Source organism: Scylla paramamosain, chromosome 36 (genome assembly GCF_035594125.1).
Source record: "Scylla paramamosain isolate STU-SP2022 chromosome 36, ASM3559412v1, whole genome shotgun sequence".
Taxonomy (NCBI): Eukaryota; Metazoa; Arthropoda; class Malacostraca; order Decapoda; family Portunidae; genus Scylla; species Scylla paramamosain.
In genome coordinates, this window is record NC_087186.1 from 6,601,908 (window position 1) to 6,623,576 (window position 21,669).

A 21,669-nucleotide genomic window follows, 5' to 3' on the forward strand; every position below is an offset into this window, starting at 1 on the left:
ACACCAACTAACACGAGTCAGCCCTTCCTTCACCACCACCACCTCTGTCACACAAAGACCTTTCCTTCTCTAGTCATCTCTTCGTGACACTCGGATAGTAAAGGCTGGGCCAAACACTGCGACATACACTGTAGTCCCGCCTCGCCTCAGCACTCACTTCGTCTGAGTCTGTGGTGCGTGATGTCCCTTACTCCAGCACGCCACGCCGCTGTGACATCCGACTTTCCACTTTACCTTCCCCAGGTTTCCCAAGCTACCCATTTATTGATCATCCCAAAGGAAGGATCTACTACTACTGCTACTACTGCTACTAATACTACTACTACTATTACTACTACTACTACTACTACTTCCATCACTACCACTACAAGTACATTATAAAAGAATAACAAAACAAACCATAAATACACACACACACACACACACACACACACACACACACACACACACACACAAACCTCCTTAACAGGCTCAACCAGGTCCCGCTGATTCGTAGCCAGACGCGCCAGCCACTGCACCAGACACCACATTGAGACTGTATAAAATGGTTAGCAAGGACGCACCGAAGAGAGAACGGGAGGTTAATTTTATCTTTCCTACACAACATAACTATTTAAGAGTCTAGTGTAAAGATAAGTGAAGAGTCAATGATGTGGAATACTGTCTCATAGGGAGTTAAAGCCCCCCCCCCCACCATGCCTACCACCTTCACCTCCACTCTTCCACACTGTTCCTTCACCTACACAACTCACAATACAATACCTTAGAAGCATTCATACTCTTCTCTGCAAAACCTCTCTCTCTCCTATCTCTAATGTTGCAGCAAGATCCAAAGAAGCTCCTGTACATGTTCCTTTATAGTCTGTTTCAGTATTGTGTTTGAGTCAGTGTTGTGTACCGCAGTAAAATCAAAGTAGGATTGTCATGAAGGTCTGTTAATGGGTCTAATCCTTTGTAATCCGTGTAATCCATACCCTCGTTGCTACTCACTTCACCACCATCCAAAACCTTACCACCACCACTTCCATCACCAGCATCACCACCATTGCCACATTACTGCTAACACTGAAAACTACACCACCACGTCCATTATCCGGTCTCTCACCGTTTCCACCACCATCACTATCACCACCACCACCACCACCACCACCACCACCACCACCACAAACAACACTACCACCACTACTTTCATCACCTGCATCACCACCACCACTACCACATTTCAGCTACGACTGAAAACTGCACCACCTCATCCATTATCCACTCTCTCACCACCACCACCTCAACCACCACTACCACAAACAGCACTGCCACCACTATTTCCTTCAGCTGTATCATCACCACCACTGCCACTAAAACCAACACACATCCACTAACCTTTTCTACTACCACCATCACCATTCTCACATTACTACTACTGCCAAGAACTCCAACGGCACTTTCACCATCTATTCTCCTTCACCACCACCACCACCACCACCAGCACGTGTCTCAAGCACGAGGCAATAAGACCAAAAATTACTCAGATATATTGCAGAACTTAACACTTACGTTCTTCCCACAGGCCGGGCAGAGGACAGCACGACACGGGACGAAGGAAAATGGAAACAGTGAAAAGCGAGCGAAGTGACGGACGAGAGAGAATAAATGAATAAAACAGAAGAAAAAAAATACATAAATACAAAGATGATTGAAGGTAAAAATATATAATATATTCTTGTTAGCTACATGTGTCACTCAAGCAGCGGAAGTCACCTCACTCACTGCACGCAATTACTGTACATTTTGCGTGCGCTAGGATCTTTAAGTACAAAAGACACACTCCACTCAACATATCGCGTAAATTTGCCTTAAAAAAAAAAAAAAATCAACAGAACTAAGCCAAAAAAAAAAAAAAGAAGAAGAAGAAGCAAACCTCAACGTCTCCATATCACGGGTTCCATATCAAACACTAGGGTAAACAACACACGGCAAAGGACAGAGAGAAAACGTGCTGTACTTGTGTGGCACCCCCTAAGAGAAGAAACGTACATTTTACACCGCCATCAAGAGGAATAGCGAGGGAGCAGCAGAGGCTATTTAAAACAGCAGGAAGCACAGCAGAAAACGAAGCTATCAAAGACATTTCCAGCCGCTGTGTCCTGTTTCCTCTCTCTCTCTCTCTCTCTCTCTCTCTCTCTCTCTCTCTCTCTCTCTCTCTCTCTCTCTCTCTCTCTCTCTCTCTCTCTCTTTCGCTTCATACATGCATGATGGCCAGGCGTACCAACCCTTCACGTTAACCTGCCGAAACGAGGACGCTTACTGAGTCTTGTAATCGATAACAGACAGTCCGGGAAGAGGTCACCGCCGCAACGCAGAAGGAAGTGGGGAAACAGTAAGATAAAAAAAAGAAAAAGAAAAAAAGAAAAAAAAAGGCTGGAAAGGATGAAACAGTGAACACCAACGGAATAAAAGGAGAGGGAAAAATACGTGTAGTAAAGAAACATTACTCCACCACACGGGCGAAAAAGAAACGTGAGAAAAGTAGTGAAATGCGGATGAAAGAGGTCTAGAAATACGTGAAATAGTGGAAAGAGAGAAAACAGAAGAGAAACATGTGGAAAGGCAGAGAGGCATGACAATACCAATCAGAAACAAAACAGTGGATCAGGAAAACAAGAAAGGGACACTTAAGATACAGAACACGTAACACAGGCACGATAACAAACCGTAATACACAAACACCACGGAGATATAACAGAGCGGAGAGAGGGACAGAAAGAAAGAGAGAGAGAGAGAGAGAGAAAGGGAACACTGTAAAAGCTCAACACGACTCGGCAAGATGGACCTGTGGGTGTCAAAAGCAGCCGGTTGGATTCAAGTTCTCCTGGTTGTGACGTGCGTTTTTCTACCACCTGTCCGGCCCCTCCCAGGTAAGCCCTTTTCCTCCCCTCCTCCACTCCCCTCCTCTTCCTTCCATTTCACCTTTCTCCATTCGCCCCCTTCCTCCTCCCCTTGCATCTCCACTCTAGCCCCTTCTCACGGTTCTCCCCTCGTCCTCTTCCCTTCCTCCTTCCCTCTCACCTTTCTCCCCTCAGTGATTCCCCTTCCTCCCTGTGCTCTCTTCCCATACCCCTTTTCTTCCCCCTGCATCTCCCCTCCCTAAGTCCTTGCCGCCCCTTTCACAATCCACCTCCCAGGACTCCCTTCTACCTTCTCCCCTTCAGTGAGTCCTCTTCATCCCTGTGTTATCCCATACATTTCCCAAACCTTTATCCCCTTCCCGTGTCCTTCCATCTGAGAAACATTTCACTCTTCCATTCCTTTCACTTAGCCTCCCACAATTCCTCATTACCTCCTCCCTCCACCTCTTTTCCCTCTTAGTTCCTCTCTCAATAAAAGTACCGAGATTTATTCAGTCTCTATGAAAACTTTTGACATCTCTCTTTTAATTAGTAGTAGTATTTTTCTTCTCTCTTTCTCTCTCGCCTTGTGCTTCCCTTCCCCCGTCTTCTAATCTCTCCCTTAAAAAGAGTAGGGTCATCAGACTTGTGTGAAAATTTTGACTTCTTCGCTTTAATTAGTACTGCATTTATTTCTCTCTCTGTGATGCTGCCTACCTGTCTTCTCTCTCTCTCTCTCTCTCTCTCTCTCTCTCTCTCTCTCTCTCTCTCTCTGGCCTGCCTTTGTATTTGCTCTCCAGTGAGTTCGCATTTCCACTCACTATCATGCCTCGTGTTTTTCGGTCTCTGATGCATGAGCCAAAATCGAGGCTATGTTCAAAATCTATCTTCATCATGGTGGTCAGAAAGCAAAAAGAAAAAAAAAAAGAAAAAAAATGAACAAAACACACACACACACACACACACACACACACACACACACACACACACACACACACACACACACACACACACACACACACACATTACCATAACCATTATCTTCGCAGGTTCCCTCCTTTGCTTTGCTTCCATTGCTATTCTGTAACTTATCTCAGTATACCTTCAGAAGTTTCCTCATTTCTCACTCCCACCTTTCCCCTCACTCTCTCCCTCTCCCTCTCCTCCACTGTCATCATCCTCTGCTTCCTATTCCTGTTTCGTTTTTCTGTCCGTGTCTTACTTTTCATCTGTTTCCCCGTCACGCTTTAGCTGAGTGTAATCTTCATGACTTTTAATCCTTTTACCTAAGTTTTCTGCTGCTAATCTAGAAGGGTATAATGCTCTCTCTCTCTCTCTCTCTCTCTCTCTCTCTCTCTCTCTCTCTCTCTCTCTGTTAGTGAGTGCGCGCGTGTTTTTTTTTTTTTTTTTGTTCCCTTTCCGTCATCTATTTAATTTCCTGTTTCTCTTTTGCCACAGTACTGCTTTCATTTCCTTCTCTGTCCACACCTTTTGAATTGTTTCTAATTTAATTTTCTGTATTTCCTTCTCTATTCGTAGTCTTGTCTCCTTTACTCAGACCTTTTTCTCTGGTTTTGCCGTTAAGTTTTCTCATTTACACTCTCTCTCTCTCTCTCTCTCTCTCTCTCTCTCTCTCTCTCTCTCTCTCTCTCTCTCTCTCTCTCTCTCTCTCTCTCATTATTACATCCTTTTTTCGTAAGTTTTCCCTCACACGCACTATTTTTTCTTTCTCTCCAGTTCATGTGCTACTATCTGTGTCACGTTTTCTTATTCAAATTTTCGCTTTCATGTTTCTTTTTTGTTTTTGTTTAAATAATCATATTTTTTTTCTTTCTCATTCTTATATTCTCATTCATTTTCCCTTATCATGTTTTGGTTATTCCTGCAATATTATTCTTCTTCGCTGTTTTTCGCACGTATTTCTTGTCCATTATTCTCTGTCTGTCTCTCCTGTTTATTTTCCTCATTTACATTTTTTCTCTATTTTTTGTTGCGTTCTTACAGTTTCGTTTCTCTACCTCTTTTTTTCTTTCTTTCTCTTGATTCTTGGTTATTGAGAATAGATGAGGAACGTTTGTTGTGTTTGCTGTCACTTTTCTTTTTCTCTTCTTCTTCTTCTTCTTCTTCTTTTTCTTCTTTGTTGTTGTTGTTCTTGTTACTATTGTTCTTGTTCTACTTCGTCTTCTTCTCCCCTTCACTTTCTACTTCTTCTCGTCCTTCTTATCGCCATTTTCCTCCTCCTCCTCCTCCTTCACCATTATCAACATCACCTTCTGTCTTGTTTTCTCTTTCTTGTTTATTATTTTCCTTCTGCTTCGTCTTTAGTTTCCTCCTTTTTTTTTCTATTGCTTCTCTTCTATCTTGATAAGTTGTTGTTGTTACTGTTTCTCTTACTAATATTTTCGTTCTACTTTTTTTTTTCTTCTCAGTCTTCTTGTTATTTTAATTCTTCTTTTTCTTCGTTTTTTTCTTCTTCTTCTCGTCTTTTACCCTTCTTCTTTTTCTTCTTCTTCTTCTTCTTCTTCTTCTGCTCCTTGTTGTTGTTATTGTTCTCTTTCCACTTCTTATACTCAATCTTATTTTTATTCTCCTCCTTGTATTTCTTATTATTCTTATTCTTTTCTCTTCATTCTTCTTCTATTTTTCTTCTTCTTCTCTTCTTCTTCCAGTATCACTATCATCGCCCCACTTTCCACTATCAAGGCTTTCTAATTTCATCTCATTAATTCTCTTGTTTTCTCTCGCACAACCCTCTTGCATTTTTTCCCTTCCCTTTCTTGCCTTTCCTTTTTTTATACTAGTTTTTCTTGCATCCTTCCACCTGACGAGCCTTTCACAACCACCTCCATTTCTCCTCCTTCCCTTCATGCCTCCTTCTCTCCTCTCCTTTCCTTTCCTTCCTTCCTTCCTTCCTCCCTCCCCTGCCCCTTCTCCCAAAATGCAGCTGTGGTTGTAGCAAGAGAAGACGCCGCTCACCAAGACATGACGTGGTTTGTGGCATGCAATTCTGGCGTGTGGTGGTGGTGGTGGTTGTTCTTGTTGTTGTTGTTGTAGTAGTAGTAATAGTAGTAGTAGTAGTAGTAGTAGTAGTAGTAGTATTGGTGGTGGTGGTGGTGCTGGTGGTAGTTGAAGTAGTAGTAGTAGTGGTGGTGGTGGTAGTAGTAGTAGTAGTAGTGGTAGTAGTGAAGGTGGTGTTTTTGTTTACGATGTTGTTGTATTTCCTGAAGGTTATCTTGGTGTACGTGTTTTCCTCTTTCTTTTTCTTTCCTCCTTGCTTTCTTTCTCTTCTTTCAGTGTTTGATGGGGACTGTTTTTCGGTTCTCTGCAGTGTTATTTCTGCATACCAATCGTGTTCACCCAAAATTTCCTCAACATAAAATATGAAAACTCCAAAATATATTTTCTACATATCCGTCCACTGTCTTACAAATAAATAAATAAGTGAATAAATAAATAAATAAATAAATAAATAAAACAACCGAATCCATACAGATCTTTTAGGAATTATTACTGCGACCAAACACTGAGAAGACGAATTAACATGAAAGCAATGAAAAGTAAAGGTGAATGAGAAAAATGATTGAGTATGAGAAATTATTCACACGAGATGTCATATAATTTATTAGCGATGATGTGAAAATATTTAAAAAGAAAATGAAAAACCTTTTACTTGAAATCATAGAAACCACTACTAAAATATACAAAGGGTAGAGGAGGAAAGAAGAAAATAAAAGGGTTAATAGCTAACACAACTGTTAGAAAAACGGCTTGGGGGAGGCTGATGAGGGAGAGAGAATATAAAAATAACTTATAGATTAATATTTTGGTGCAGCAAGGAAACCCAAACAGTAAAGTAACATTAGCCACACGGGATGTCAAGTAATTTATTGCATATTACTTAAGAGACAACGATGAGCCGCATATTTCGTCATAGTAACAACTGTAAAAAAAAAAAAAAAAAAAAGAGAGAGAGAGAGAGAGAGAGAGAGAGAGAGAGAGAGAGAGAGAGAGAGAGAGAGAGAGAGAGAGAGAGAGAGAGAGAGAGAGAGAGAGAGAGAGAGAGAGAGAGAGATGAGAAGGAAAAATGAAGGAGTACGGTTTTGGTGGAGCAAGGAAACCGAAGGAAATAAACAAAAATTAATCAATCCAAATATCAAGGGAAAAAAAAAAAGAGAAACTGTATATTTCAAGTCACAGGGAGAACTGTAGAAATAAAAAAATAAATAAATAAATAAATAAAAATGTGAGACACATAAGAAAATAAAAGAACTGATAGAATAATATTTTGGAGCAGCACTGAAACCTAAGAAAACGAGATGTCAAGGAAAAGAACTACAAAAAAAAAAACGAAAAAAAAAAAAACGTATATTTGAACTCATAAGAACAGCTGCTGAAAAGAAACAAAAATAAAGAAGAAAATAAAATAGATTAATGTTCTGGAGGACCACTGAAACTCAAGGCAACAATTCAAACACAACCAAGAACTCACAGGTACCGCACAGGTATGACGCCGCTACAACCTGACCTTGCACTTGAGAGGCGAACAAGGCGCAACACAAAGACACGATATGAAAAAAATAAATAAATAAATAACGGGTTAGCAAGATATCAAAGCGATGCAAGTCCCTCCGCCCCTCCTCCTTCTTCCCTCGAGTGTGAGAAATGTGAAAAGAGTGAACGATAAGGCGTGAACTATGAACGCGAAGGTAATTAATTGAAGCAGTGAGTGAAGGGAATCTCATCCACCAGAGAACAGAAATTGTGAAGTGAGAGAGAAAAAATATAATGAAAGTGTGCCAAGCGATCACATGTCAGAAATTAATAGATAGTAATAAACGTTGCTGTAAGAGAGAGAGAGAGAGAGAGAGAGAGAGAGAGAGAGAGAGAGAGAGAGAGAGAGAGAGAGAGAGAGAGAGAGAGAGAGAGAGAGAGAGAGAGAGAGAGAGAGAGAGAGAGAGAGAGAGAGAGAGAGAGAGAGAGAGAGAGAGAGAGAGAGAGAATGAACAAATCGAAGCCTAATGAAAGTAAAGGAAGTGTCGACAGAAATTAATTAAACTGCGTCAAAAGCAACAAAAGAAAGAAAAGAAAGAAGAAAAAGAAAAGGCGTGAGCAAAAGGCAGATTAATGGTGGAAAACAGAATGCAAGGAAGAAGAGGGGAAAGAAAAGGGAAACAAAGAAAAAAGAGATGTGTGGTCTGAGAGAGAGAGAGAGAGAGAGAGAGAGAGAGAGAGAGAGAGAGAGAGAGAGAGAGAGAGAGAGAGAGAGAGAGAGAGAGAGAGAGAGAGAGAGAGAGAGACTACATGGAGAAAACTTATGGTAACGATGCACTCTGTTGATTAAATTAATGCACTGAAACATATGCACCATAAACTTAATTATAAAAAGTGACTCACGTGAACACAGTACGATAAATCAACAAAAAATATCAACGAGAGAGAGAGAGAGAGAGAGAGAGAGAGAGAGAGAGAGAGAGAGAGAGAGAGAGAGAGAGAGAGAGAGAGAGAGAGAGAGAGAGAGAGAGAGAGAAACCCCACTGAAAACACACCAAATGTTGCTGCTCCTTCCCATCAAAGGTCCAAAATTCTTTACGTTCCAGAATACACCTTTGATATCCTAGCCTACCTTCACCTTACCTGGCGGGTGCAGGCAAGAGGAGAGAGAGGCGTGTAAGAAGGGTAAAGGATTGTCAAGGTGTGCTTGTAACAGACGTGGACGCAGTAACGAGGGAAAGACCGTGTGTTAAACTGAATACGACTAAAAACGAAATAGCGAAGCGAAACATAAGTAGGTGAGCTTAGAGAAGTGTAGCATCTGTGGGTGGAAGATACTTATAAACAGGGGTACGTAGAGGACACGAAGGAGTGAGTATGTATGCCTGGTGTTGAGTGACAGAAGAAAAAAGCGAGTTAAGGAGTTGAGGAGTGAATGAGGTGAGGTTTGGTGTGGGTGTGTTAAGAGAGGGAGGAAGGCGTAGGTGTACCAGGAAGAGGAGGAGAAGGAGGACAACAAGGAGGAGAGCTGGAAGATATGTGTGTGTGTGAAGTTGAATAATAAAAAGAAAACAAAAAGGAGAGAGGAAGGGAAGGATCTATAACGAGTGTGGGAGGAATAGTCTGATGTGAGAGAGAGTGAAAAAAAAAAAGGACTAGTGATAAAAAACAGTATGTAGGAGTAAGAGGAAAAGGAGAGTGTAGAGTTGAGTAACATAAAAGATGAATGAGTGAGGGAAGAAGCGATGACGTAAGTGAGGGAAGAATAGTCTGTGGGGAGGGGAAAGAGAGGGAAACGTGAGGGAAGAGTGAGGGGCGGGAAAGCAGACAGGTGTTGGGAGGTTTAAGGTGTAAGGTCGGAGGTGAGTGAGGCGATGCAGGGTCAGGAAACCAATCTCAGTGAGCAGATTGAATCCAGCCTGTCACGTTATCAGATAAGAACCAGCCAGCCAGCCAGCCAGCCAGCCAGCAGTCGCCCCCAGGCCATGAAAACACACCAGGACATGTAGAAAAAAGAAGACGTGATAATAAAAGACAACTGCACCACACTACTGATAAAAAAAAAGGAAATAAGACATGAAAAAAATAAAAGAATAAAAAGAAAACTCCATCACACGACTGACGAAAGAAAAACATGAAAGACAAGAAAACAAAAGAAACACAGCTGCAGCACACTACGACGAGAAAAAAAAAATCCAAAACACATGAAAAAAGGTGAGGAGGAAAAGACATCACACGCCTAAAGAAAAAAAAATAGACATGAAAAAAGGCAAGAAAACAAAAGAAACACAACTACAGCACACTGCTCACCAGAAAAAAAAATACAAAAAAAATGCCAAGAAAGAATCGCGAGTCAAAACTCAAAACACAAACAAGACAATGCATATGATCAGCAAAAACAAGGAAAAATAAATAAAAGAGAATGAAAACACAGCAGCTTCCAAAATTATAATGAAGAACAATCTGCCAAACCTGACAATGAAATAGAAATAAAATAATATAACTGTTAAACTAGAAAAAAATAAATAAAAGAAAGAAAGAAAAAAAACAAAAACACACAATGTAATTAAAATAAAACAATATACCTGAAAAATAACGTAAAAAGCATAAGAAAAACGAAAAAAAAACAAAATAATAAGATAAGGAAAATCTAAAAAGAAAGAAAGCTAAACAAAATCGAATATACACAAACAAAACATAAAAAAATCACAAAAAAAAAATCACTAAAAAAAGCTTAGCAACGATATAACAAGACAACAACGAAAAATCTAAACAGAAAAAAAGCTAAACAAAACGAATGATGGACAGATCAAGAGTCATATGCAGAATTTCCTCGCGTCTCTCAAAGCAGCCCAGGGAGCGAAATACTCTTCTTGTTTTCAGCCAAGTTTCCTGTTTATTTGTCCATGGAACTCCAAGACCAATCCCTCTGCTGCTTGAAGGGATACTGGAAAGAGAAAGAGAGAGAGAGAGAGAGAGAGAGAGAGAGAGAGAGAGAGAGAGAGAGAGAGAGAGAGAGAGAGAGAGAGAGAGAGAGAGAGAGAGAGAGAGAGAGTCAGTCTACCTCTCGCAGCTCATCTTGTCTGTTTCCACCACACACGAACACAAAAGAAAGAGAGAGAAAAGAACGGTGGAACGGAGTGCTAAACCGCCTTATGCTTCGCCTTCACAAGACTCAGTAAATTGATTTCACCCACAGAGGAGGAATAGGAGGAGCAAGAGGAGGAAGAGGAAGACATTGAGGAGGAGGCGGAGGAGAACAAAGCAAGGACAAATATGAAAACTTCTATGAAGGTGAGTGGAAGAAGAAGAAGAAGAAGAAGAAGAAGAAGAAGAAGAAGAAGAAGAAGAAGAAGAAGAAGAAGAAGAAGAAGAAGAAGAAGAAGAAAAAGAAGAAGAAAAAGAAAAAAAAAGAAGAAGAAGAAGAAGAAGAAGAAGAAGAAGAAGAAGAAGAAGAAGAAGAAAAGCACAAGAAAACAGCAAAACAACATAATTCTTCCGACAGAGAGAGAGAGAGAGAGAGAGAGAGAGAGAGAGAGAGAGAGAGAGAGAGAGAGAGAGAGAGAGAGAGAGAGAGAGAGAGAGATGACCACTTCAAGAGAATGTGTCGAGCCAGGAGACAACGGCGAGAGATCGAAGACTGGCAAACTTTTGATGACTAAGTTTGTGTGGTTTGCAGGGGACAGAAACCTTCAAACGTAGCCTTCTCCTCACCTTGTCCGCCTGTCTCTTGCTAATACGAGTGCACCAGAGTCCCCCCAACGCAATAAGAGCGACAAGGAGCGGGGGAGTGGAGTGCTGGAGGAACAGAAGGCGATAAAGGACAAGCAGAACATCAGCAAAGTGGATTGAAAGTCACACGGAAAAATAAGCTGGAAAATAGACGAAGGGGTAAGAAAGATCACAAGCGAGGAAGGGAGAAATGAAAGAAAGGAAGGGGAATAGATAGAATTTAATATATGGAAAGGGTTGAGAGAGAGAGAGAGAGAGAGAGAGAGAGAGAGAGAGAGAGAGAGAGAGAGAGAGAGAGAGAGAGAGAGAGAGAGAGAGAGAGAGAGAGAGAGAGAGAGAGAGAGAGAGAGAGAGCATCTGATGGGAATATATATACATGAAAAGTGAGATGCACAGGTAGTCTGGTAATGGCGTGCGCTCTGACAGGTAAAATTATTGAGAGCAAATATAGCAGCAAGGGAAAACACTCCAGAACTGAATGTGAGGGATGGAAAGAAGAGGGAGAGAAGGAAAAATTACGAGATGCGGTGAGAGATGGAGACTGAAAACACGTACAGGAATTAATAATAAACGGGTGTAAGGGTACTTTTATAAAATCATAATGAAGGTGGGAATTTTATATACACAAAGACGTCCTCCCCGCCCCCCTCCATACATATTATTATCATTTTTATCCTTTTCCCCTCTTCATTTAGTTTCTTCACCAATCTTCCTTCCTTTTTACATTCATAAACACACATTATTTTCTTAATTATCACTTTTCCCTCTTCTCTACTTTCTTCCCCTCTTCTCCCGTTTCTTTTTTTCATCTTAATCTTTACATTTTCCCCCATATTTTGTTAATTCCTGTGCTTATTACTCTTCCTCCTCTTTTTTAACAATTACATTACTTCTATAACCTTTAACCTTCTTTTATTCACTAACTCTCAATCAAAAAACTATCACTAAATGTCTCATACCACCACCACCACCACCACAACCACCACCACCACCACCACCATCACCACCGCCGCCATTCCAATTACCCTCAACAAATACAAGGCCGAGGAGAGTCTGAGCCGCTCATTGTCCCCCGCCAGTCCCTTGTCGAGACGCGGGAGGCGTGTTAAGAGGCTCCTGTGAGGGGATGCCGAGGCGTGAAGGAGGCTGCGTGGAACATTTGGGGGGGCGTGAAGGAGGCCGGGTGGAACATTTTGGGGGGCGTGAAGGAGAGTGTGGAGACCGTGTGTTGTCTTGAGGGCGTAAAGGATGAAGGGAATGAAAAGAGAATGATTGGGGAGGGGTATAAGGAAGGATAAGAGACAAGAAAACGAAAAGAAAAGGAGAAAGAACGGAAGGGAAAGTAGGATGGAAGAGAAGGTGAATGAAGAGAGAAAATAATGATAGGGAGAGACTGTAAAAGAAGATTAAGTGACAAAGAGACGAAAAGAAAAGGAGAAATAGCGAAAAGGAAAATAGCAAGGAAGAGAAACTGAATGAAAAGAGAAAACAATGAATGGGAGAGACTTTAAAGAAGACTAAGAGACAAGGAGACGAGAAGGAAAGTAGAAAGAGCGAGAAGGGAAACAGTAAGAAAGGGACGGAAGAGAAAGAGAATGAACAGAGAGAAAAAACAATGACTGGAAGTAACTAGGAGACGAAAAAAAAAAGATAACTGAACACGTAATTTAAAAAAAAAGGGGGGTTGGGTCAGGTAAAGTTCAGGAAATCCAGGTAAATCTTCCATCATGCAGGTTTCCACGGCAAGTAATTTAATGATAATGTGACTCATTACCATTTTGGGCACGACTGACCAGATTAATCCCACGAGCTCCCCTCACGACCGCTGGGAAACTAAGAGGGAAGGGGGGAGGGGCGAGGGAAGAGGGGAGGGAGAGGAAAGAGGAAGGGGAATAAGGAGGAGAGAACGGATAGGGAGGGCGTGGGGAGTGGGGAGGCTTAGAGGGACGGTAAGAAAGAAGGGGAGGAAGGTAGAAGGAAGGGATGATAGAGAAAGGAGAGATGCAATAAAGGGAAGGAAGGCAAGGAGGAATGAATGAGGAAGGAGAATACGGAGGAATAATAAAGGAAAGAGGAGAGATGTGTAAGAAGAAAAAGAAAAAGAAAGATACGAGAAGAAAAGGCAAAGGGGGGAGCCATGAAAGAGACAAAGGAAGAGGAAGAGAATGAAAAGAGAGAAAAGAATGATTGGGAGGGACTATAAGGAAGGATAAGAGACAGGGAAACGGAAAGAAAAGGAGAAAGAACGGAAAGAAAAATAGTAAGGAAGGAGGAAGAGGAAAGGGAAACATGCAGAGAGGGAATGAGAAAGAGAGAAAAAAAAAAGGTTGGTAAAACCAGGAATGGGAGTGAACTGGATTGAGTCGAGGGGTGGAGTGAAAAGAAGAGGAGAGAAACAGGAATGGAGAGAAAGAGGAGAGAGAGAAGGAAGGTAGGTAAAGCCAGGACCGGGGGAGAGAGAGAGAGAGAGAGAGAGAGAGAAAAGGGTGAATGGAGGAAGGGGAGAAATGGAAGGACTGGGACAGGCGAGGCTGGGCGAGGCTGACCGTCGATGTGAAATAAAAAAAAAATAAAAATAAAAAAAATAAAATATATATATAGAAAAATTCCTCGCAGCTTAAACTTTGTCGAGTATTGGTGCAATTTTTGGTAGCTTCAGAATGCACCGATAAAGACTTTCCTCTCCCAAACTTTTATTTTTGAATGGATTTTTGAGTTCTTGGAAAAAATACAAGCGTGGTGTGAGAGGTGAGCACCTGGTAGGACACTAACACATAACACGCACTGAGGAGCAGGTTAACGAGACTCATCATCTGGACTCACCTGTGCGTTACTAATGACACACCCTCCATGATAGCGGGATGTTGTTTTCCTCTCCGCCGCAACAATCAGCGGCCCGCACTGTAGGAGCAAACGTCATCATAATCACACCTTAAAATGAGGGCAGAGAGCACACACACACACACACACACACACACACACACACACACACACACACACACACACACACACACACACACGATTCTCTCTCTCTCTCTCTCTCTCTCTCTCTCTCTCTCTCTCTCTCTCTCTCTCTCTCTCCCTCTCTCTCTCCTCCTCTCTCTCTCTCCTCGTCTCTCTCCTCCTCTCTCTCTCTCTCTCTCATCCCCCTAAATCGACACTAAGAGTTTCAATATAGCCAAGAAACACTTAAAACACTGAGGTGCCGCTTATCATATAAAGATTACGGTCGCACTGGTCAAACTGATCCTGGTGGCGTGTCTAGATCCTCGTCTGCTGAAATAGTTAAGCTTACATAAAGGTGAAGGAGGGGAAGGTGAATCAGTTGGAGTTTACACAAGCCTCTGCACCAAGGAGTACCCTCTCACCTGTCTCATTCACGGGGCCCTAATTAGCTAACCTGGTTTCCCTCGGTCCCTTTCTACCCACGTAAATCGAACCCCACTTAGCAGAGACCAAAGCTGTAACCCCCGAGGCAGTACTAAGTCAACAAAGTCATCAGGGTTCACACACACACACACACACACACACACACACACACACACGGCTTCTCTGAGGAGTGTTGGTGTAGTTAAGTCACCAAGACGTTATCGTGTGTGGCTACAAGAGGGACAACAAACGCCTCAGTAGTGCGTAAACTGTGCACTGGGGAGGGGAGGGAGGGAGGGAGGGAGGAGATGAGGACATGAGCCACTCTACCTTCTTTTGAGAGAGAGAGAGAGAGAGAGAGAGAGAGAGAGAGAGAGAGAGAGAGAGAGAGGAGAGAGAGAGAGAGAGAGAGAGAGGAATAAACCAAAATACTGATAAAGCAAGCAAACAAGCACTTAAAGGATAAAAAGGCTTGAGTACATGAGAAGCATAGACAAAGCAAGTGAGACAGTAAGAGGTAAAGGGAGGAAGAAAGGGGAGGGAGGGAGGGAGGGAGAGAGCAAGTAAGGAAGTGTGCAACTAAGCGAGCCATACGTTCACTTCCTCGCTTAATACTGCTGCTCTAGTCCCTGGTACCCTCACCCTGCATGCTAACACACACACACACACACACACACACACACGTAAACACTCCAGCACATGTTTCAACACCATCTTTCCTCTCGGGCGCAATGAGGAGTGACTATCAAACCAATTGTTCCTTCTCTTTCCTTTGAATTCGTGCTCGTCTTAAGATACCCAAATGGAAGAGAGAGAGAGAGAGAGAGAGAGAGAGAGAGAGAGAGAGAGAGGAGAGAGAGAGAGAGAGAGAGAGAGGAGAGAGAGATGAGAGAGAGACGAGGGAGGAGAGAGAGAGAGAGAGAGGAGAGGAGAGAGAGAGGAGCGAGAGAGGAAAAAAATGCAGCGGCCCTTTGATGAGCTGGTAGGACGGAAAGCTAGCCTGCTGATGAATGCCACGCCACCTCCAACTTCAGCCACAACGTTCAGAATATTACTTCTCGAAACTTTTCCTCCCCCCTAGGCATCGGCTGAAAACCCTGGCTGGAAATTTTTGCATCGCGGCCTTTCAACTTGTGGTGATGGTTGGGGTGCGTTAGCTTAGGTGGCTCTGGGTGAAGGGAGTGAATGGAGGGAATGAAGGGAGGAGAAGTGATAAATGTTAGGCATGGGGATTACTGCCTTGTGGGTGAAGGAATAATGTGAGTTAGGACACAAGTTAGCTTAGGTGGGTTTTGGGTGAAGGGAGGGAAGTGAAGGATAACAAAGAAGGGTATTGGTTGTGTATTGGGTGAGAGAAAAATGCTGTGGGTTAGGAAAGGGACAGGGAAAATTGTTATGAGTTAGGGAAGGGGGTTAGCTTAGGGTGGGTTTGGGGTGAAGGAGTAAAGAGAGTGATGTGTGTTAGGAAAGAGGATGTTAGTGAGGAGTATTGGTTCGTTTACCTTGTGTACTGAGTGACGGGGTACAGGTTACTGGTTAGCTTAGGAGTGGTGTATGTGGTGTGTGGTAGAAAATGGGGTTTATGAAGGACTAGATTGATGTGTGTTTTGACAATCAGTAAGCGAAGTTTGTGGGAGGTGCGGTTCGTGAAGGGTTAAAAAAATATGAGTTTGACGTTTAGCTGAAAGTGTTTTGTTACGTAAGGTGCTTCAAGGGTGATGGGAGAGAAGTGAGGATAAATAGCAGAGGAAAGTGGCATGAGTGGAGAGAAGTCCAGCAAAGTGTTTATTAAAGGTGGAGGGAGGGGCAGTTTGTGGAAGATTAGTAAGACGAAAGAGATTAAGTTCAGAAAGGTGTTTGCAAAGGGATGAGGGTAAGGAAAGGAAAGTTTGAGAGTAACTAGAGATATGGATGAGCTAGGGAAGGCTGTGCTGAGGGGTGCGGGAAGGAAGAAACGAGGCTGACGGTACGGGAAGGAGGTAGGAATTACAGTAAATGTTTTGTTAAGTGTTAAGGAAAGTATGAGGGTTACTGAGAGGGAAAAGTGAGTTAAAAAGTAAGATGGTGGTAGAGAAGTTAGTGAAAGATGATGGAAGGTCGTGAGGGTGGGTAGGGGAGAATGTAAGGGCAGGATGTGTGAATGGAGAATGATCTGAAAGTCGTATGAGATGGCAGTAAGAAGGGTCTTGAAGGATAATGAAGGATGTGAGAGTGAGTAGTGGGAGGAGAATGTAAGGAGAACCACGATGTGTGAATCGGGAAGGACCTGAAAGTGGTTATGAGATGGTAGTAAGGAAGGATGTGAGGGTGAGCAGGGGAGAATGATGTAAGGAGAAGCAGAATGTGTGAATCGGGAGGAGTCTGAATGTGAAAGGATGGTTTGCGAAATTGCAGAAGTTGTTAAAAGAAACTTTATTCACATCCTTTACAAAAATCAGCATAATTGATTGACTAGTTTCGGCAACGCAGCATGAGAGGCTTGTGGCGCTGACTGTAAAATGTGATGCCGAACCGATAACAGGAGTTTTACGATGAGAGAGGAGTTAACTGGAAAGAAATATTGATCGGTCACCCTACAAAAAAAAAAAATTACGAGACCGATAAGTTTGAGAGACAGAAAACACAAAACACCGAAATGTCAGTTTCTTGGAATATAATGAATGTATATGAAAATTCCACGACAAAAAATAGGTGTGAATTTTCAATAAACATCCCATTATAGAAAAATATCGTCACAAAAGTCGAAAGGTGAAAAGCTTGAGAGAAAATACAGGTTGCAGAAACTTCACTCAGACTCGTAAGCTGACATATTGTGAGACTGTGAACATTTTAACGAGTATTTGAAGTCGCTGAGACCAAGGGCAGAAGAAAATTATAGGAAGGAACATTAAACTGAGAGAGAGAGAGAGAGAGATGAGAGAGAGAGAGAGAGAGAGAGAGAGAGAGAGAGAGAGAGAGAGAGAGAGAGAGAGAGATGAGAGAGAGAGAGAGAGAGCATACATATATTAACATACACCACTGGTTTGGTGCACGGTTGGGATATTCGTGAGTAACATTCTGAACACCAATAACAGCGTAAGAAGAGACGGAGTGGCTGGGACCATCTGGAGCGCCTGGTTTTTTCTCTTCCAGTTTAGGCCCGTGCAAAAACTCTTTACTCCCTCACCTTGACTATTTTCAAAGGCCAGATATGATTAGCCGGCTTGTCGCGTGTTTTTTTTTTCCTGTCAATAATGTAGGAAATCTTGTTAACCTATCAGTAGAATAATAGAAATACCATAAAAAAAAGGCCATTTCAACTAGAACTTTTAATTAGCTGGATTCTCGTGAGTATTTTTTTTTTCTGTTAATAAAGTAGAAATCTTGTTAATCTATCACTAGAATAATAGAAACACCATAAAAAAAATTGTCACTTCAACTAGAGCCTGTTAATAGCGGAGGTGCGGCTCAGAAGTGTTTTAGAATACAATCGTTAATACAGTGGTTTGTTGCAAGCTTGTGGCATCAATCTGAAACACACCACTGACAACAAGACTGATGGAGTGGTTCAAATCATGAGTTACCTGCAGTTTTATTTGTACTTTTAATATCGCCTGTTCACTGAAATAAAGTACCAAGTCATCAGTCATCAGCAGTCGTGGCATTAATCATGAGCCTCGGGTAACATTTCGCGCGCTCATTGTTTCCCCGCGTTGTTCTCTTGATCAGCGAGTAATGTTTCAGAGTTCCAGCGTTTCGTCACTGAGTTAATATGATCCTCGGGTAATGTTTCACAGCGCCAGTGTTTTGTCGTGTCAGTACCTGGGGAACGAATAATGCTTCCCTGATGCCAGCCCGCCACCTGCAACACTATTCCAATTAATCATTACAGGCGGACAACGCACACCACGCACCGCACCTCCCCGCTTGCCTCTCATGCACCATTCACCACATGAAACATTTACCACAATCCATTATTCAATTTACCTTTACATTATACACTTGAGGACAAAGCAAGGGCAAAGCGTCAGTGTATTAAGAAAAACAGCTTTAAGGCAGAAGAGAATGAAACACACAGGAGGGAGGAGGAGGGGTGATAAAGAATAGATAAGCGACCTCGATATTGAACTCAAGCCCACATAACCCCGCTAGACACACACCAGCCACCAGGCCAATGCTGAAACTCCTGCAACAGAGACTAATAAAGAACGCGTAAGAATAATAAGAAGAGATAAGATCAGATAAGCGACCTGATATTGAACCAGACCGCTAACCTCGCCCAACACGGAGTCATTACTTAACCAAAACACAACGCCCTGCACCAGACAGTAATAAATATGAGGAATAAAGTAATAAGGAATACGAATAATAGGAACGTGGTCTGAATATCGAAACGAACACCGAGTCGTCATTTAACCAATACTTAAACCCTTGCACCAGACACCAATAAAGATGAGGAATAGAGTAATAAGAAATAAAATATAAATAAAAACATAAACAATTACAATACCTATGATACATTAACCTTTGCAGCAGCGGAGGAGAAAGAAAGGGAGCTAAATAATAAAGAAAAAAACAAGAACAAAATGAGGAAAAGCGAACTGGGTATCGAACTAAACCTCTAACTTAACTGAACACACAGTCACCAATCAGCCAAAACATAACCCCATTGCAGGAGACATAAAGAAAGAAGGGGAACTAAGTGATAAAGAATAAACAATTTAACAAACAGTGGGCCTGGGTATCGAACCAAGACCCTAATCTCCCGGCGCACACGGGCACCACGAAGCCAAGTGATGCCTGGGGCGGTGCAGCGTAAGGACTCCCTAATCCCGCCGTTTCCCAGAGTTTAAATTAAGGATGCGTGTCACAAAAGGGAAACCTACACTAATCACTCATCCCGCGGACCACAAGTGTAATCTCAGTCATGCAGTGTATTGTGAAGCCCCACCTGAACCGCTACCCAATTAGCGCAGGTATATGTGGCTCAGGTAAGGGACAACACTAAATAAACCTGGCAATGCAAACCACCACCCACCACCACCACCACTGCTGTAATATGGTAAGCGACACTGGGTCCGTGTTTCTCCCTACGCCGTCTGTCTCTCGGTAGCGCAGGTGGAGGTGAGTCAGGTGAGGTGTTTTTAAAAATATCTGTCCGCAGCAAACCACCACCACCACCACCACTCCACCACCACCACGACGTCATTTCACTAATATGGCAAGGGATACTCGGCTTTTGCTTCCCCCCGCGTAGTGCACCCTCCCCGGTAGTCACGCAGAGTTTTTCATTACATTAGTGGGATGTGTGGGGTGTTTGCCGCCCCTTCTATGCCCTTCATCATCCCCTCCTGCCCCTCCTTTCCCATCCCTCCTACCCTCCTTCCCATCCCTCCTACCCTCCTTCCCACCACTTCCTTCCCTCCACGCCCTTCCGTCTCTCCCACTTCTCCATGCCCTTTCTTCCTCCCTCCCCTCTACGACCTTCATCCAACCCCCTCCCTTAATCTTTCCCATCCATCCCTTCCTCCCCTTCACACTCATTCCATCTCATCCCTCCTTACCTCCCCACCTATCCCTCCCTCCTCTCCCTTCCCTCCACGCCCTTCATCCAATCCCATCCCTCCCTCCCCCCTATCCACCCTTTCACCCCTTCCCTCCCTCGCCCCTCCCCCACAGTCCGTACCTTCTCTCGCTTCCCGCCCCGATAAGTAAATTAAAGGCAAGTGCTCGATAACTTACTAAAATTATGGCAATCGAAGCAATCCTTTCCAAGTTAATATGAGAAAGGGTCTCTCTCTCTCTCTCTTCTCTCTCCTCTCTCTCTCTCCTCTCTCTCCTCTCTCTCTCTCTCCTCTCTCTCTCCTCTCTCTCTCTCTCTCTCTCTCTCCTCTCTCTCTCTCGCTCGCTCGCTCGCTCGCTCATGCACTTTTTATCTTTTCTTTTTTCTTCGCCTTCGCCAATTTCATGAATCCATCCTCTCTCTCTCTCTCTCTCTCTCTCTCTCTCTCTCTCTCTCTCTCTCTCTCTCTCTCTCTCTCTCTCTCTCTCTCTCATACTGGTTTTCTTTCTTCTTCGCCGCAACCAGTTTCATGAATCATCTCCACTGCTATCATTTCCTCCTCCTCCTCCTCCTCCTCCCTCTCTTCCCCCTCCTCCCCCTCTGCAAACACTGCACAAACTGTCACCGCCGGGAGAGGTGCCGCAGCGAACTGTCCCAAGGCACACACCACACACACCACACAAAGTCACACTCTCGCAACATCTCGCCCACCAGTTAATCTTAGCCACGTATAGGAAGAGAAGGAAATGGAGAACGATGGGTGGTAGGAGGAGCGATAAGACGCGACGCAGGAGAGGGAAGATATAATGCAGGAGGACGAGGACGAGGAAGACGAGGGACCAAGAGAGAGGAGAGGAGAGGAGAAAAAAAAGAGAAGGAAGGAGTAAAAGAAGAGAAGAGCGGAGAGAGAAGAAGAGAGGAGAGGAGATGGGATGGGACAGGACAGGACGGGACGGGGCGGGATGGGATGGGATATGATGGGAGTGGAAGGGGAGGGAAGGGAGGGGAGGGAAGGAGGGGAGGGGAGGGGAGGGAAGGGGAGGGAAAGGAAAGGAAAGGAAAGGAAAGAACATAAGAACATAAGAACATAAGAAATAAGGGAAGCTGCAAGAAGCGACCAGGCTTACACGTGGCAGTCCCTGTATGAAACACACCTACCTATTTCCATCTGCTATCCCCATCCATAAACTTGTCTAATCTTCTCTTAAAGCTCTCTAGTGTCCTAGCACTAACTACATGATTACTGAGTCCGTTCCACTCATCTACCACTCTATTTGAGAACCAATTTTTTCCTATCTCCTTCCTAAACCTAAATTTTTCAAGCTTGAACCCGTTATCTTCTTGTTCTACCCTGGTTGCTGATCCTAAGAATTTTGCTTACATCTCCCTTGTTATAACCCTTATACCACTTAAAGACTTTCTATCAGGTCCCCTCTTAACCTACGTCTCTCTAAAAAGAAAGGGAAGGAGAGAAAAACGAGAGGAGAGGAATGGAGAGTTTTAGGGGAGGGATGTGAAGGAATGGGATGGAAGAGAAGGTGAGGGGAGGGGAGGGGAGGAGATTGGAGTTGATACCAAAGGGAACGAAAAGTGTAAATTAATGAGTCGGACAAGGCTAAAAAAAAAAAAAAAAACTAATCAGGAGACAATAGA

At 43.2% G+C, this 21,669-nt stretch overlaps 1 protein-coding gene and 1 long non-coding RNA gene across 2 annotated transcripts in view; one reads left to right on the top strand and one right to left on the bottom strand.

Annotated features, from left to right (window-relative positions):
• The window catches only part of LOC135090883 (uncharacterized), a 133,754-nt gene that overhangs the window by 64,686 nt on the left and 47,399 nt on the right, over positions 1 to 21,669 (bottom strand). The gene's annotated exons all lie outside the window — the stretch shown is intronic.
• Positions 1 to 21,669, top strand: part of LOC135090882 (uncharacterized) — a 104,478-nt gene that overhangs the window by 35,793 nt on the left and 47,016 nt on the right. Inside the window, exon 2 of the mRNA XM_063988035.1 lies at positions 1,565 to 2,912. Within this exon, the coding sequence (XP_063844105.1) occupies positions 2,822 to 2,912 (91 nt within the window). The 5' untranslated portion in view covers positions 1,565 to 2,821. The remainder of the gene's footprint in view (positions 1 to 1,564; positions 2,913 to 21,669) is intronic.